Source organism: Babesia bovis, chromosome 2 (assembly GCF_000165395.2).
Source record: "Babesia bovis T2Bo chromosome 2, whole genome shotgun sequence".
In the NCBI taxonomy this organism is placed as follows: domain Eukaryota; phylum Apicomplexa; class Aconoidasida; order Piroplasmida; family Babesiidae; genus Babesia; species Babesia bovis.
The window spans coordinates 1,226,595-1,241,850 of NC_010574.1; the positions used below are offsets into that span (position 1 = coordinate 1,226,595).

The 15,256-nt window shown below is 43.4% G+C and overlaps 8 protein-coding genes across 8 annotated transcripts; 4 read left to right on the forward strand and 4 right to left on the reverse strand.

Annotated features, from left to right (window-relative positions):
* Positions 1-48: 48 nt before the first annotated feature.
* Positions 49-1,396, reverse strand: BBOV_II005430 (cAMP-dependent protein kinase regulatory subunit family protein). Its single transcript, XM_001610012.2, has 7 exons — positions 1,336-1,396; positions 1,211-1,300; positions 1,048-1,175; positions 925-1,012; positions 817-887; positions 337-659; positions 49-301 (listed from the first exon to the last, which is right to left on the reverse strand). Exons 1-7 carry the CDS (start codon positions 1,369-1,371, stop codon positions 84-86), a joined length of 954 nt encoding a protein of 317 aa, XP_001610062.1. The 5' UTR covers positions 1,372-1,396; the 3' UTR covers positions 49-83.
* On the reverse strand, positions 1,382-4,427 carry BBOV_II005440 (uncharacterized protein). The gene has a single exon (XM_001610013.2). It carries the CDS (start codon positions 4,304-4,306, stop codon positions 1,412-1,414), a length of 2,895 nt encoding a protein of 964 aa, XP_001610063.2. The 5' UTR covers positions 4,307-4,427; the 3' UTR covers positions 1,382-1,411.
* Positions 4,428-4,637: 210 nt separating this feature from the next.
* Positions 4,638-5,290, forward strand: BBOV_II005450 (uncharacterized protein). Its single transcript, XM_001610014.2, has 2 exons — positions 4,638-5,130; positions 5,167-5,290. Exons 1-2 carry the CDS (start codon positions 4,718-4,720, stop codon positions 5,258-5,260), a joined length of 507 nt encoding a protein of 168 aa, XP_001610064.1. The 5' UTR covers positions 4,638-4,717; the 3' UTR covers positions 5,261-5,290.
* A 44-nt stretch (positions 5,291-5,334) lies between these two features.
* Positions 5,335-5,994, forward strand: BBOV_II005460 (uncharacterized protein). The gene is made up of 2 exons (XM_001610015.2): positions 5,335-5,812; positions 5,847-5,994. Exons 1-2 carry the CDS (start codon positions 5,360-5,362, stop codon positions 5,952-5,954), a joined length of 561 nt encoding a protein of 186 aa, XP_001610065.1. The 5' UTR covers positions 5,335-5,359; the 3' UTR covers positions 5,955-5,994.
* BBOV_II005470 (gliding-associated protein 45) lies at positions 5,960-7,165 on the reverse strand. The gene is made up of 3 exons (XM_001610016.2): positions 7,074-7,165; positions 6,380-6,743; positions 5,960-6,345 (listed from the first exon to the last, which is right to left on the reverse strand). The coding sequence occupies exons 2-3, from the start codon at positions 6,729-6,731 to the stop codon at positions 6,122-6,124; spliced, it is 576 nt and encodes a 191-aa protein (XP_001610066.1). The 5' UTR covers positions 6,732-6,743; positions 7,074-7,165; the 3' UTR covers positions 5,960-6,121.
* A 1,177-nt stretch (positions 7,166-8,342) lies between these two features.
* On the forward strand, positions 8,343-10,105 carry BBOV_II005480 (AP2 domain family protein). Its single transcript, XM_001610017.1, has one exon. It carries the CDS (start codon positions 8,488-8,490, stop codon positions 9,928-9,930), a length of 1,443 nt encoding a protein of 480 aa, XP_001610067.1. The 5' UTR covers positions 8,343-8,487; the 3' UTR covers positions 9,931-10,105.
* A 127-nt stretch (positions 10,106-10,232) lies between these two features.
* BBOV_II005490 (DEAD/DEAH box helicase family protein) lies at positions 10,233-12,304 on the reverse strand. The gene has a single exon (XM_001610018.1). The coding sequence runs from the start codon at positions 12,259-12,261 to the stop codon at positions 10,249-10,251; it is 2,013 nt and encodes a 670-aa protein (XP_001610068.1). The 5' UTR covers positions 12,262-12,304; the 3' UTR covers positions 10,233-10,248.
* A 246-nt stretch (positions 12,305-12,550) lies between these two features.
* On the forward strand, positions 12,551-15,102 carry BBOV_II005500 (Chromatin assembly factor 1 subunit A family protein). Its single transcript, XM_001610019.2, has 2 exons — positions 12,551-12,887; positions 12,922-15,102. Exons 1-2 carry the CDS (start codon positions 12,771-12,773, stop codon positions 15,055-15,057), a joined length of 2,253 nt encoding a protein of 750 aa, XP_001610069.1. The 5' UTR covers positions 12,551-12,770; the 3' UTR covers positions 15,058-15,102.
* The last annotated feature ends 154 nt before the right edge of the window (positions 15,103-15,256 follow it).

Here is a 15,256-nt window from a genome sequence, read left to right on the forward strand (position 1 = left end):
TCACTGTCGCTATATTCACCTTATGAGCATACACACGGTGTATATCATCAATGTAGTATACATATGTCATTAGTTTAATAAGTTTAGATTTTGACTGACTCTAGGTTCTTGTTTTCAATGTTGAGCTCTGCCAATACCTTTTGGTACTCCTTGAGATTGTCACGGAAGCATTCCTCCATTGGTCCCAGCAAAGTAACACAGCTCTCACGTTCCAACTCTGCTACTACACACTTGCCCTTAGCCTTGACTGTGCTTGCCCTTGGAGTCTGTGCAATCAGGGCAATTTCCCCGAAGTAGCCACCTACAAACTATGTAAGCACTTTTCATAATAAATACCTTCTGAGTATGATTTAACCAATTTGCCTTGGCAATAAGCTTCAGCATTTCCTTCGAGTATCATGAACACGCTTGTTCCTTTGTCTCCTTCTACGATGATATCCTCATCAACAAACGTTTTCTCAGTAAGTGCATCGGCCAAACGACAGCGATCATAAGGATCCAAATTGCTCAATAAAGCTACACTTTGCAACAAGCTATCGTATTTCTCACGCTTCTTGATTACGGCATTCCTCACAATGTGATTGAAGGTAGAGCGATCAAGACTCCATAGTTTCATGTCGGTTTCAGCAACCACGGAACAAGCTCTTGGAGCATTGTACCTGAATAACATTAGCATAAGGTATTATATATGGGCTCTATTGATAGGTTTCAGAATGCCAACACAGATGCCAAAATATGCCATATGGCACATCAACATAAACTTGTATCAACAACTCGTATACCAAAATCACGTTTCGATTGTATTTTACAACTCACATTAATGCCAGCTCTCCGAAGCATCCACCCTCACCGGCCGTACCTAGGTCGTGAACTTGCTCTGTTGCGGCCTGTAATAACTGAGCATGTAGATGTACAGGAACATACCGATGTCTTAGTAAAGCGTGCAGTACCTGATTCAATCAAATAAAGCTTGTCACCGGGATCTCCTTGCTGGATAACCTTGGTCCCCGCACTGAAGAGTGTGTATCATTATACCGGTCGTATTACCTAACGTCACTTGATTCAAACGCCTTCACAAGGGTATCAATATCCTTGGCGTCAACAGAAGAAAACAGGAAGCATTTTAGCACAGTTTCCTTGATGCGTGTGGCTTGTTCTGGCGTCTTCTCATGGACCTGAATTATTGAACTACAGTGGTCTGGAGACTTACTGGCGCTACGAAAAGATCAGGATTATTATACGCACCAAACACTTCTGCAGAGATAGATACACGATTACGCGCTCTTGCGAAGCGAATTGCCTAATCGGAATGAAGGTTGACGCGTGTAAGAATACCTCGGCAGAGATGGCGTCAATATCGTCAGTACTCATTATTACTAGGTTAGAGATTATAAGCAAAATTACAAATGTCTTATACAGGGATGTCGATGTCTTCTAAGTCGGGGGCGCCTTCCTTCTGGGCCTTATAAAATGCCGACAGTACCTTCATGCGCACACGCATGGCAAATTCACACAAAAGGATATCATGTGCCTCTGCTGACTCACGGAATATTGGAAGTCTGCAATCGTTACGCATGATTTCCTCCAAGGAGAATTCTGGACGTACATCGTTAAGTTCGTGTTCACGCTTGTAACGTTCTACCATTGATAGTTTCTTCCTTAACCTGTAAAGCCTATCTCTTATGATCTTCTTTAGCTTATGCTCTGGGATGCTCATAAGCTCGGGTACGAGTTGTTGGCGCATCAGTTCAAAGGCATCCCTTTCAAGTGCAGCGCGACTCTGTGGCATTGGTAACTCGGGTTCTTCGCCCATCAATCGCGGTATTATTTCACTGATTTTCTTATATAGCATGGTTTTCTCGGGTGTTACCACGCCTTGCGATTCAGTTTGCAGATCCATGCGCTGCGCAATACGTGCGAAGTTGCATAGCTGTAGGTATAGGAAGTCGTTAGTTCTCAGACTGAAGACTACATCCGCTGGGTTCTCCCACTGCGCTATGCATACTTTAGCGCATATGTAATCCACCATCGGCAACTTGTCGTCATACACAATATCTAATGCGTACATTGGGTTGGCGAACCCTGTTCGCGACAATGCTTCCCTTACCCATTCATAACACTGCGCCCTCATCAAGCTAGGGCTGCCTGTGAATTCCAATCCTAGCAATGAATTGTAAAATCTCTTCGTATCGTATCCGAACGGGTACTGCTGTGGCACGCGCCTTAATGATGGTAACAATCCCTCGTGAACATCTACGCTGACCACGGCATCCCTTCCTTTGTACATGCAGAGTGCGTTGTATTGGTAGAGAGCATCTAGCCAACGAGCTATATTCAGACGGTTACTTATGCGATTTGTTAATTGGATCTCACGATCCCGTTCCAGAAGCAGAATATCATAACGAGGGGGAGGTCTCTTTTCCATTTCGGGAACGGGACCATTAAGCATCAGCACTTCCTTATTAGTGTCCAGAACGGGGAAATGACAAAATTGGCGTGAGAATGTATCATCGGTGTTGTCCAAGTGTTCCTGAGTTAGCTGTATAAGGTACCTTTGGTGTCGTGGCATTACCAGTAGACTGGATTCTAGTGATACCATTTGGGTGATGCAGGGGAAGACCGATGAATTCATATTTAAAACTCGTTTGACTGGATCCCTCCCTTTGATAGGCATCACATCCACAACGTACATTACTGCTTCCAGCGTTCCTCTTACTACTGAAGCGTAAAGCCATCTACTACCTGTATCTTTACCGAAGCATGCGGATACGACTTCTTCCCTGCGTCCTACTCCGACCACAGGTGGAAATTGCATATGGAATTCAATCGAACCCGTCAATTCGCCATTTGTTTCACGTGATACCCTCAGTCGAAAGACGTACACTGATGTGCCTCCAATCAGGCATAACATGGTTCCATTGCGGTTTACATCCATAGCGTTGCAATATTCCTCATGAATAGGCAAAAATGTATGCGCAATAAGATTGCAATCGTCATCAAATATACCGATTCTTCCATTTGGTGTATACACTGCGATTAAAGTAATTTGTTCAAGGTGATCCAAGGATTCTACTGGCGTGTCCAGCAGACTGTCTCCATGATTACAATCCACTGGCTTCTCAGCTTGAAACAGGAATCTTGTTTCATCGTGCATATATGGTTCCAGAGACCAATAGTTCTGCAACTGTTCGACTACATTATATTCCGTGGTGCCAGTAATTCTACTTTGTATCGGCATTATGATGTAATCCTGCTGTACACCCCAAGGGTCAACAGGTGCACATAAGTGGCACGCATTATGTATATAAGTCTCTCCACTTGGCCAATGCGAGTGTACAACTGCGCGTACGGGCGGTTGGCCTGACAACGACATAATACAGTCGAGGACAACTGTATATGGCATAATTTCATCTTCACACAGTTCCACATCCTTTGTCACCATTGCTTTACAATACTGGCATGTAACCTCATCACTAACAAAAATGGAAGGCATATTGTTTTTCGACCTTTGCAGGTCGGCAAGGGCGATATGACAACTAAGAACGTGAAACCGATCCATGCGGATATCGTTACGAAGTATGGGTCTGAAATGACAGATGAGCTCCACATAATCCGTGTTGAAAGAAAATACCTTAGCACCGTCTTCTATTGATGACATGACAAGAAGTGTATCTGAGCAGGCGAAGTTTATCCTATTAGGCTTGAATATGCACTTATGAGCGATAGATTTTCTGACTAACGGGGGTAGTATATCAGGTTTGAACTTTCCAATGGATATATCCACATCCTGTATATATTTCCGAATATACGCTCCATTTAGTCTGTAGCCATAAATAAACTCCTCCACTGGGTTGAAGTACATCGTATCGTAAATAATTGCTGCACATGGTATCAGCGGATAAGGCTCCGGCAAAGGATCTGCCTTATTATGTTTGATGATGTTGGTTAAGCTTGGTGTAGACATCGCCACTGCCGAAACGATTGGACCCAGGTTGTCACATTGTAACGAGTGATTTATATATTGGTCGACATTATATTCCAATTCGTTGTAAAGTTCCGTTATACGTCTTTGTCGTTGCACTGCCTTGTGATAATTAGAGGATCGAATACACTTTCCATCTCTGAAAAGGACGTTAACTGAGCGTTCTAATACAATGTGATCACGAGGATACGTTGCCATTACAGCCAGACGTCCATCATCACTGACTGCATAAGCTGCGATACATCTTCCACGTGGATCCTGCACTTGACGATGTAGTCGCGTGCATGGAATCCGCGCGGCCAAGCTGCTGACGTAGAAGTCCATTGCTTAGTAATTATAAAATAACAATAACATCCCTAGTAGAGCATCGAGTGTTTTAGATATGATATACTCATTCGAAAGCATTGCGGGATCCTATAGCTGCTTAATAACCTTGCCCTTTAACCTTCACGGTGCTACCATCGAGATCAAGGTCTGAGGCACGTACAGGTGTAACAACAGTTAAGCCTGTGCTACCATAGTAGATTGCCCCGGCCTTGAGATGGTGAACTGCGGTCGCAGGAGATCGGTAGGCAATAAATTTCGAGGCTGCCGGCCCCCATTAGTGCTTTAGGAGCGGTGTGTATACCTGGCTTTCTGTTATACAAATCTTTAGACTGGCGCAAAATAACGCCTACCTATTAGAATGTAAAGTCTAAGTTCATTCATATTCCTACATGATTATAGGTAGACACGATGGATGTTTTCATACCATCTGTATCAGACTCTCCAGCCAACATAATACGCCAAACATGTGTTTCTTCGATTAAGCAGCATCCTGATGGTCCTATAGCACAACTATCATATTTGTCAGCTCGAGTATACAGAGCTGTGAATGCTGCTATGCAGGTTTTACAGCCTATTTATGAACCTGACCTCACGGATTCTCATGGCGAGTCTGTCCATCGCATACCCATATCGGCTATCAAGTCTGAAATGGAAGAGTTCATTCGCAAGAATCAAGTATTAGAGACTAACCAATCGTTCAATGATAACGGTGAGATCTTCAGTCCCAAAAAGGACGTTTGTAATGTTTCTGGGAAGGGATATTCATTTGACTTCGTCGATGCGGACGATGAACGGAGTACGGCTGCAGTATCCGCTGATGGGTAAGTCTTTGCATTTTTGGTAACATACTAACTCAGCATTGAGGGTACCAATGACGTTCCTATGATGGATATGGATCAATTCATGGAGCTGCTAGTATCATGCGCTAATGAGGTGGAGATGCCTTTGTAGATCTTATTCCTTGTCGCAGCGTAGTTTTTGTGGAAAATTCCACTTCAACTGACCATTGTACGCCACCATGTAGACATGTAATTTACTTTATACTGTAATATGATTGACCCTCGTGAATTCATGATGTGGTCTCCCGGCCAACATGCGGTTGAGCTTGATGTGTATTATTCTGATGATCGAAAGCTTGGTAAATCACTTCATATAAGTGATTTATGCGATGACGATACGCTTTCGACAACGAATAGCTCTAGTATAGCTGATAATGTTCTTATGAATAGCGTATCTACTATCGCTGGCTCAAGCACTCCTAGACCTAGTAATGCATCAAAACTATCTCATACACTAGAAAATAATACACCTGGAACACTATCAAATGGCAACAACCATCTAAATTCGACTCCTATCAGGATCTCTCCAAACATGATAACTGAATCGCCATACTTGAACAATTTCGATAAAGATGGTGGATCACCAAACAGTCTGGCATACATAGATCCTGTTATTGGACGTGATCAGCTAATTGCTGCTATACAATCATATGTGGAATCAGAGGTAGGTGCACAACTATAACATGAATATGTTACAGCATTTCAAGCATAATGGAAATGTCCTTTTAGACATCGAGCGTACATTTTTCAGCAAGCAGGTAGATATGTTGAACCGTAAAAACGGTTCCCCCTCGTTATGCAAATAGTGATGTACGTGCTACATTAGCATTAGACATGGAAGTTAATATTACATTGTGTTACAAGTAAGAAATAGGTAATAATTGTACATCCACCGCCGATTTCGCATTGCGGTGTATATAGTGTGCTGATAACCGCTATTTTGCAATGATTGTACATACGATATTCCAGTACATTAAGCAATCAGTGGTGCATCTGAGAGGTCAATTCCCTGACAAACGGTACACTCCAAAGGTTGGTGTTCAGGCTTCATTGAGCATCCACACTTGGTAGCAACGTAGCGAGCAGTCTGATCAACGGTGCTCATGTCGAATGGAGTGTAAGTGTTCATTTCGAATGTGTTCTGATTCTGCATTGGTTCCTCATATACGGAGACCGAGGCTGAGCTGGGAGCACCTACTACAAACGGTTAACAATTCCTATTTAAACTTACCACTTGGCATCTTGCACATTGGCTGCTGTGGCTCGGAAAGAGACATACCACGGCTCATACTAGTGTTCATGGCTTCTTCCGCAGCTAAACGCTCCTTTTCAGCTTGTTCTTCGGCCATACGCTGCTCCTGGGCTAGACGTTCTTGCTCGGCCTTATCCTCTTCAGCCTTCTTTTTCATGAGTTCAGCCTGTTTCTCTTCTTGCATTATGCGTTCGATCTCAGCTTTACGGGCCTCGTCACGTTCGCGCTGCTCCTGCTCTAGACGAGCGGCTTCTTCCAATTTGCGCATACGAACCTCCTCTTCATATTCCTTTTGGCGCTGTGCGGCCTTCTTCGAGCAACACATCGGCATCTTGACAACACGCTGTGCTATATGAGATGAAGAATGATAAATAAGCGTTAGCACACTTATAAAATACCAACGGTTATTAAAATATAGAAACCGTGTAATATATACACAAGGATGCTAAAGCGTAGCCATGTATGAGTGACACCCTACAACACAGCACAATCGCAATTGGCATGGAGATGAATTACACCAAACACACACTAGGGTGCAACCATTTAGATGCCACAAGGCGGTAAATTCAACGATATCGGTACCTGGGAACGGTGGCTCCAATAATCATTTGAATGTACCGCTGTGTTTAATAATGGTTACGAACGGTTAATGCTGAGTCCTATAATACCTTACCTTTGTAATTAAAAACAGTGGTTAAAATGTTGCTAAATTTAGTATTTTGTGTTACATTCGAGGCATTATCGAACACCGTCGCGTTCTATGCGCGCACAAGTGCACATTGCCTGATGCAAAGTCTCAACATTTTTTACTATTTGATTCATGTATAGCCACTTTGGCATTTAGTATATTTTCAAGTAAATCGATGTAATCATTTATCTTGATTAATGGTAACACTTTAACGCAAAGGTTTCACAACGTTCTTCTGTGTATTTTCACCTGGTATGTATTTTCCGGGTATTGCTTCCATGTTGTCTTTTATGATTAAGATAGTAACTTGTTGATATAGTGATTGAGTAACTCAGCACTATTAATCGCGTTCAATAGTATATAAGTCTTATTTATGTACAAATCGATGGTGAACGCCTAGACACTAAATCCAGTTTGGTACACTTGAGTAACTCATAAAAGACTATACAATCCGTAGTATTGGCTACGTGTTAATAAAATGGCCATATTGATACTTGATCAGCGTGCACATTAAGGACACAAAATTTCAATTGCACGTTAAACCTGCTATTATAAGGATTGCCATATAATAGTGTACGTGAGTCAGTATCATATTGTCAACAGGAAAACACAAATTATTTTTAGAGAACCAATAGTATGAAAACATTTTCGACAACTGTGTAACGCTTTTTTGCAATGCATTATGCGGTGCATAATGCCTGAATTAGCGACATGTAAAATACACCCAAAAACGTCTGAGACGTGGGTTTCATTATTGTACTAGACAGATTCAGAGTTAAACAACAGCTAAAGCTCATTAGATGCTTTGTTAAGTGATTCTTCAAAATGTCTCTACGACATCTATAATTTAAAGATTGCGTCTTTGGTAGACACGGGTAATTATCAACGAATCAACAATTCATGGCCTTGCCGGTCTATTCAACATTCTAAATAGATGTATTCCAGTGGCCTGCTTTACAGGTTATCGCCAAGACAATTCTAATAACGAAGATAGTGGTGTCCATGGAATCTGCAACCCGTGCGGTGCAGATGGCGTACGCGTCTACATAGGTAGAAAGTGGTAATAGTGATTTTACCGGATACGATAGTATCTTCTAGGGTTACATTAGCTACATGACATCACAATCATTCACGTCTTAAATTCAGTAAATCTTGGGTCTCGCGTTACCACAGCTCGTCTATTGGGCAATAATATTTAGACCCCCACCATCGGGGGCGCTCCGTCGCAGGTAGTAAATATTCACTCGAAGGGAAATATAGCGCATCCAAAGTGGCGTTATATTTCTATCAACACGATCAAAACTGCTTTAAGGAGGGCAAAGCACCCTTCTTTAAAATTTTAACTTACTTATTTACCTTTATTTAGCCCAAAGAGGGATAAGGTCTTATTGGCTGTACGATGTCACTGACTGCTCAGCCCGAACACGTTGCACAGGAAGTGCCTACTCACGTTATTCCCTATTCTGAGAACTACATGGGATATTACCCTGGTGATATGAGTGCAGGTCTACAATGTCACGGTTACCTGCCTTCTCCTCAATACACTCAATATTATGATGACCCTTACATGGGTACAGCGGTTGACTACATGAACGTCACCTGTTACCAGATGGTACCGGATGACCATCATGGTTACGTCGACTCTCATGTTGGACAAATGCCCGACTACTCCGGTGGCATGATGTACCATCCTATGGAGATGACATACTGCCCTCCTACTGGGCAGATGTACTATCAAACACCTGGATCGAGTACCGTACCGGCATTAAGCAGCGTCAAGGGGGATCCCGATGACGATGCTCGTACTTTTACTGAATGCAGTACTGCGGCAACTACTCCTAACTTGGAACACTGCCCCAACCCCGAAGTCGTTGAAGATGGATTTGATCTTGGTTATGGATACGACTACGACCGATACGCAGTATCACCTTCTGACTGCTACCCTCGCCAAAGTGCTGGGTTTAGCGGTTACCCTGGTTACTGTGTGTCCAACTTTGACGATGTATTTTCCGCTTGTGGCGACCAGGACCCTTTAGTGAACGATGCTATGGTTGTGGAGATTGCTGACGAGATAGCGGCCAACGTCCAGTATTTACCAGACAAGGAATCCAGTGGTAAATACTCACTTGACAAAAACCACCCGATTCATTGCGTCTGGCGTGATCTCAACAGAGGTCACTGCAGTTGGCGTTGCCGCTGGTGGGAGAACGGCAAGCGTTTGAGTAAGAACTTCAACGTGAAACGCTTCGGTGAGCATGAGGCCATGTGGATGGCCATTGCTATGAAGATTCGTAACTCTACGCCTGTTGAGCGTTTTCAGTTACTCAAGGAGCAGCGTGAAGCTGTTCGCAACTACTGTGAGCTTGTGCGTCAAAACGTTGATGGGTCGGTTGTTGACTATCGTGTTGATCCAAAGAGCTCTATTGCTATAGCTCAGATTGGCACTGCTACGCGCAAGGCCCGATCACCTCTGAACAGCACTAAGAGTGCTCAGAAGGCCAACTGGGCGCGCATCGCTTGGACCTATGTTATGGTTTCTGAACGTCGTTCTGCTGCTAGCAGTGTAGTTTGTCGTCTATGTGCGAAGACTACTAAATGCTCTCGCAGTCGTAACCTGCAACAGGCGCATATAATGCACCTCATTCGTATGCACAAGAACCCTTGGAAGCAGTATTTGGATGAGGAGGGACTCACTAAAATGTGTAGATCCGCTCTGGATGCTTTGTATCAGCAGCGTGGTTTTACTGCTACAAGTGAATGGAAGTTGAGGCCGGGTCTCACTCCACCTGAGCCTGGGTTCGATTGTTCTTCAATGGTTGATGGTGATAGTGTTTTGGATTAGATGATCGCTGATGGTGCATAAAATAGTGTACCACGTTGTTTATTTTACTCTTTATATAAGGATAACATTCTTTGTTCTTCATCGATAATGTGGTATAATACTGACTGCCGGTTTTATTGGTAATCATTTCGGCTCAGTTGCTTTTAGTACATCAATTTTAATTATTATCTGTTTTATTTCGTTTTTATAGTGTTTTAGTTTCTAGCACTTATCAAATCACGGGGTTCGGTCGCATTACACTGCTATGTGCTTTGAAATCGGTGTTTCGTTAGGCCTAATAATTACTAGTTACTATTATATGCAACGATTAACAGATAATTATATCGGCAGTGGTTTGTTAAGCTTCTTGGCACGCTTTATTGCTCTGCGCCGAGCTTCCCATTCTTGATCGTGTGCTGCAGTCTCCTTTAACTGTGCGTTCAGTCGTTCCATATATGCCTTCTTCTCTGTTGATATATCTACTAGTGTAGGTACCTCATCTTGATATCGCTCATCCTCAACTTCTTCATCTGAGTCTGCCTCAAACACCACATGCTTCTGTTCAGTTTGTTTGATTGTTTCCACACCACGTAGTTTAGCAACACCATGCCTATTTAATCGGAATTTCTTCCTTGTTGATGCTAGGTTGGCTTTCAGCTTTACATCTTCGTTATCCTCTGTTGCCTTTTGTTCTATGTAATGTTTCAGGTCGTCATCCACTGCATCAGTTCCAACACGTGTGAGTATATTATCCGTGTCAGCGTCAGATTCATCGGACGATTCATCCGAATCCACGACAGTACTACTGACATCAGACTCACTTGCGATGTCCACCTTTGTTTCATTAGACAGCTGTTTCTTGGCTTTTATCTTTTCCTTTAGCTTCGAGAGCTTCGAAGGCTTTTCGCTAGTATTGTCATTTACAGTTATTTGGGGTGCTGATGGCAATCCGCTGGCTAATGCCATTTGCTGCACAGATTCAACGAGTTCAGCACCGGAGAGTGTAACAGATTTACGCGTGGATAGATAGCGCATATATGATATAACAGCGCGTTGTGCGATTTCCTTAATCCAGGCTTCCTTTGCCATTAAGGCCTGTAGTTTTTGTAGGACATAGTTTTCCTTGCGTTGTAGGAACGGCAATAGCAATTTCGTTAGGTTGTGCAACTTCACTCCAGATGTTTTGAGTTGTTCCACGAATGATGCTTCATTTTCACTAATTATAGAGAATGCGATACCAAAGCTGCGCGTTCCTTCCACGGTCAACCTACCGGTACGGCCCACGCGATGCGTATATGTGTTGACAGAGTCTGGTATATCCAGCTGTACTACGTAATCCACTGCTGGGAAGTCAACTCCACGTGATCCTACATCAGTAGTAAAAATACATCCATTATTTTGCTTTGCTGCAAATCGAGTGAACTGTTCATTTCGTTTAAGTTGACTTTGTTTACCATGCCACTCCGTCATTGGCACTGCAGGGATCAGTCTTTTGAATACCTCGAAAACCAGTCTAACGTGCTTACACGTTGCTAGGAATACTATAAAGCGTTTGTTTTGATTCTTGCTCAGTAGATGGAAAAGTGCAGGCAGTTTGAGACTCATCGGAACCAATATATATTCCTGTCGTAGCTTGTCGGCTGATAGTAAAGCTGCATCTGAACCTAGGCAGACGAACTCATATTCTTTCCCTTGAAGCAAACTATCACACAAGTTTTTTAGAGACGACTTAATTGTAGCCGAGAATAGTAATATTTGTGTACTGGGTGGCATATATCCCATTATATCCAGTATGTCGTTTCTGAAACCACTATCCAGCAGCCGATCAGCTTCATCAAGTACCAATAACTTAACATTACCAGTATCACTAATCGATTGATTCGAGAGCAACGCCAGTACACGGCCCGGTGTACCAGTTAATATTTGCAGCTTGCGTGCATTACCTTTATCAAACTTGTCGCGTATACCGCCGATACAGCACCCTGCTCTTATACCCAATGGTTTACAAAGGTCATCCATCTGTATGGCACTTTGCGTTGCAAGCTCCCTGGTAGATGCTAGGCATATGCATCCCAGTAGTGATGCATCAGACGGCAACTCTCCATAGTAACCTTCATCGTAAAGCAACTTTACTGCTGGTAGAAGGAAACACAGAGTTTTCCCCGAACCCGTTGGCGACTGTATGATAAGATTCTTGCCACTGAGTGCCAGCGGCAACACTTTACTCTGTACATGTGTAAGGTATGTGTAACCCTTATCCTTCAACACGCGTTTGGCTCTATGATCTAAATCAAGCTCATCGAAACGTTCGGACGTCAGTTCGACGTCCTCTTGGTCCTGGTCGTTAGCCATTATTTCATGTTAATGATGCGTATTGGTTGTAGCGATGACCTGGTATATTATACCAGGTGTATTACAATTGGCGCACGACCCTATGTCATTTTTAGTATTAAAATGTGTACAATAGTGAAACGTGTTTGTGTATGTCAGGTTAGTGCCACGGTTGGAACGTAGAAGGATTCCTAGTATGTTGTGCCGTGAAAGTGTGGTAAAGCGCTTTTATAAATACAATGTATATCAAGTGAACACCTAGACCAATTGATTAATATAGACTCGTAGTGTTAATGGATGCCTTATTCAGGTAACGGATTCACATTCCATGCCTTATGGGCGTTAGTTACGAGTAATGTATTCAAATACCCGGTGTGTCTATGGTAATTTATTAATATAGATTATATTAGTAACCTTTTTATACACACAATTCTGATTGTCTGCCTCATACCAGGGTGTATACATTGGCATAGTTGTCTAACTATTTATTCCGTTGTTTGCAAATCCATCAGCTGACCTTGTGTATAACAATGGGTGATGTTAATACCGATTCCTCTGGGAGCAAAGTGCAATTAAGCGAGGAAGACCAGCAATCTCTATGTGACACTGAGAGTGAGATATCGCAGCTTCTTTCCTGTGGTATATCGGTAGGTGTGAATATGTGCTCATAAACAGATACAGGACACTAGCATCATTGGCAATGACGATGATTGTAACACAGTTTGGCAATATGTCAAGGATCGTGACAGTGTTGACGAGCTTGGTATTGACAACAGGTTAAAAGCCTTTGTTCGTGCTTTTGCCGAGGGTTCGTCACTTAACATATCCAGTTTGTTAACTAGGTTACGCACTCAGATGGCGAAGTATAGTGAATTCTTGAATATTGACTCAAAGTTAGATGAGATGGTACCTTTGATGTTGATGCGTAAGAACCTGGGCGAACCTTTCGCGGGTTCGGTGGCATCGGAGAGGTTGGAATCCAATAAGCCCGAGTGCTTGTGGGTTTGGGAATCACCTGATTTAGATGTGTTCCCACCTGTTTTGCGTGATCGTGTAATGGCAGCTCGAGAATCGCGCAATTTAGTATCTCGTAGGTATCGCACGCTTGTTGCATTGAAGAATGCATTGTTGGAGGGTAATGCCATAGATCGAATGTCGGCCAATGAGCAGTTGGGGATCATCTATAAGAAGATGCTTCTGGAGAAGGAGCGTCAGGAGCGTTTAGCATCTAAGCGTAAAGTCTCTGAGACCAAGCCGACAATATCTACTCTATTCAACAAACAGCCTCACGTACGTGATTCTCGGTCATCTAAAGCAACTTCTGGTGACAAGGCAGTATCGCGCTCTGGTGCCAAACCAAGTCCAGTTGCAAAGAACAAGTCACCTAACATGCTGCTCAAGTGGCTTAAACCATCACCTTCCACTGGTGGTGATACCTCTGCTACTACCCATGTATTATCATCAAAGTCTGTTGAGGCTACTTCGCCCGTAGAACGTTCGAGTGACCCATGTACTATCTACGCCGTGCCCAGTATGGAGGACTTGGATGATATGGGTGCCACTAGCGACCAGATGTCGCAGATTAAAGAACTGATAACATCAGCGCCTCATGTGCGTAGGGCTGGTATTGATATAATTGGTGATAACACGGACGATGCTTTGCCACACTCTGGTGACACCACTCCTGTTGATACTGTCACTACAGAGGACACAACGCCAACCTCTGCAACTCGAACTACCAGGTCACGAAGCATTTCTGCATCAAGTCCAAAGCATGAAGATGCAACTGCTACTAAGTATCCTCGGTTCAATGATTTCAAGCGCTTATGCGAATCGCATCGTGAAGCTTGGAAGCGGTATTTCACTTACGTAGATACCAACAGGCGGTTTTACGTTGACGCATCTACTCAAGCGGTGCAACCCACGTCCGAAGAAGGCGCTTTAGTTGAATCTACTGCTACACCAGAGCGTATTTCGAGGACTTTCATTGTGGATGATGTGGTTAATAACGTGAAGGATACTATATATGGCGACCCTGCTTTACGTGTTTCCAGGGGCATACGTGTATTCCACATGTCGGACAATGAATGGAAGCGCCCATCTATGCGTTTGGTTATAACCCGTGAATCCCCTTTGGTCAACCCCCTGTCACCACTATCGATAGAACCTGCTATGGACTACTTCCTCGACAGTGACGAGGAATGGTTTGAGCAGTATGACGTTGACGACGTCGACGAGAGTGGAAGTGAGGAGGAGGAAGACGATGACGAGGAGCATGACTGGATCGTCCAGGACAACCCTCAGCAGGGTCCTCAGAAACATACACAAAACCTTTGCGAGGTGGTGAAGGTATTCTGCATGAACCGCAATTGGCATTGGATTGTTGACGGCGTGCCTCAGAATGTGGAATACTGCTCCAGCATTGAAGAGGCGCGCAAAAATGGCATGTCGATCGTTCCATCTGACTACGGCTTTGGTTATGAGGGTTATACCCAAAACCCAATCTCCGAGTTTATAACTAACATGCGTGGTCACAACATCATTATGACCAAGGAGGATGTCCAGGAGTTCCTCAAGTCATGCCATGCCACGCATACGAAGAAGGAGACTTTGATTGCTGACTTTAAGGAGAAGAGGCCTCACTGCTCGATTGCGGAGATTCGTGAAAAATTCAAAAAGTACATATGCCGTATGAAGGTTGACAGTACTCCTCAACGCTGGCTGGTTACCACTGAAGCTGCTATTCTATTCGGCATCCGTGACGAGCTGGATTCCATATTGGCCACTGCTATGGAGCAGGTAGCTGAAGTGGACTGATATTGTTTTATATATTGTAATTCTAGTTGCTAGATTGATCTGTGTACACTGTCTTATACCGAGATGCTGCCCAGATGTCATACTGGGTTTCTTCAGAGCCATCACATGTTAATGTTTATAGAATCCCAGGTGCCAACGCCTTTTATTTTCAACATTTAAATAAATAAAGTTCCATAAACATGCTATACATGTTTAGGCG

Coding starts and splice junctions, on each gene's coding strand:
- BBOV_II005430 (XM_001610012.2), bottom strand. CDS start 1,371: ATGAGTACTGACGATATTGACGCCATCTCTGCCGAG. Junction 1,013..1,047: donor TTTGAATCAAGTGACGTTAG/GTAATACGACCG, acceptor CACACTCTTCAG/TGCGGGGACCAAGGTTATCC. Junction 888..924: donor CACGCTTTACTAAGACATCG/GTATGTTCCTGT, acceptor CAGTTATTACAG/GCCGCAACAGAGCAAGTTCA.
- BBOV_II005440 (XM_001610013.2), bottom strand. CDS start 4,306: ATGGACTTCTACGTCAGCAGCTTGGCCGCGCGGATTCCATGCACGCGA.
- BBOV_II005450 (XM_001610014.2), top strand. CDS start 4,718: ATGGATGTTTTCATACCATCTGTATCAGACTCTCCAGCCAACATAATA. Junction 5,131..5,166: donor GCTGCAGTATCCGCTGATGG/GTAAGTCTTTGC, acceptor ATACTAACTCAG/CATTGAGGGTACCAATGACG.
- BBOV_II005460 (XM_001610015.2), top strand. CDS start 5,360: ATGATTGACCCTCGTGAATTCATGATGTGGTCTCCCGGCCAACATGCG. Junction 5,813..5,846: donor AATCATATGTGGAATCAGAG/GTAGGTGCACAA, acceptor AATATGTTACAG/CATTTCAAGCATAATGGAAA.
- BBOV_II005470 (XM_001610016.2), bottom strand. CDS start 6,731: ATGCCGATGTGTTGCTCGAAGAAGGCCGCACAGCGCCAAAAGGAATAT. Junction 6,346..6,379: donor AATGTGCAAGATGCCAAGTG/GTAAGTTTAAAT, acceptor AACCGTTTGTAG/TAGGTGCTCCCAGCTCAGCC.
- BBOV_II005480 (XM_001610017.1), top strand. CDS start 8,488: ATGTCACTGACTGCTCAGCCCGAACACGTTGCACAGGAAGTGCCTACT.
- BBOV_II005490 (XM_001610018.1), bottom strand. CDS start 12,261: ATGGCTAACGACCAGGACCAAGAGGACGTCGAACTGACGTCCGAACGT.
- BBOV_II005500 (XM_001610019.2), top strand. CDS start 12,771: ATGGGTGATGTTAATACCGATTCCTCTGGGAGCAAAGTGCAATTAAGC. Junction 12,888..12,921: donor TTCTTTCCTGTGGTATATCG/GTAGGTGTGAAT, acceptor AAACAGATACAG/GACACTAGCATCATTGGCAA.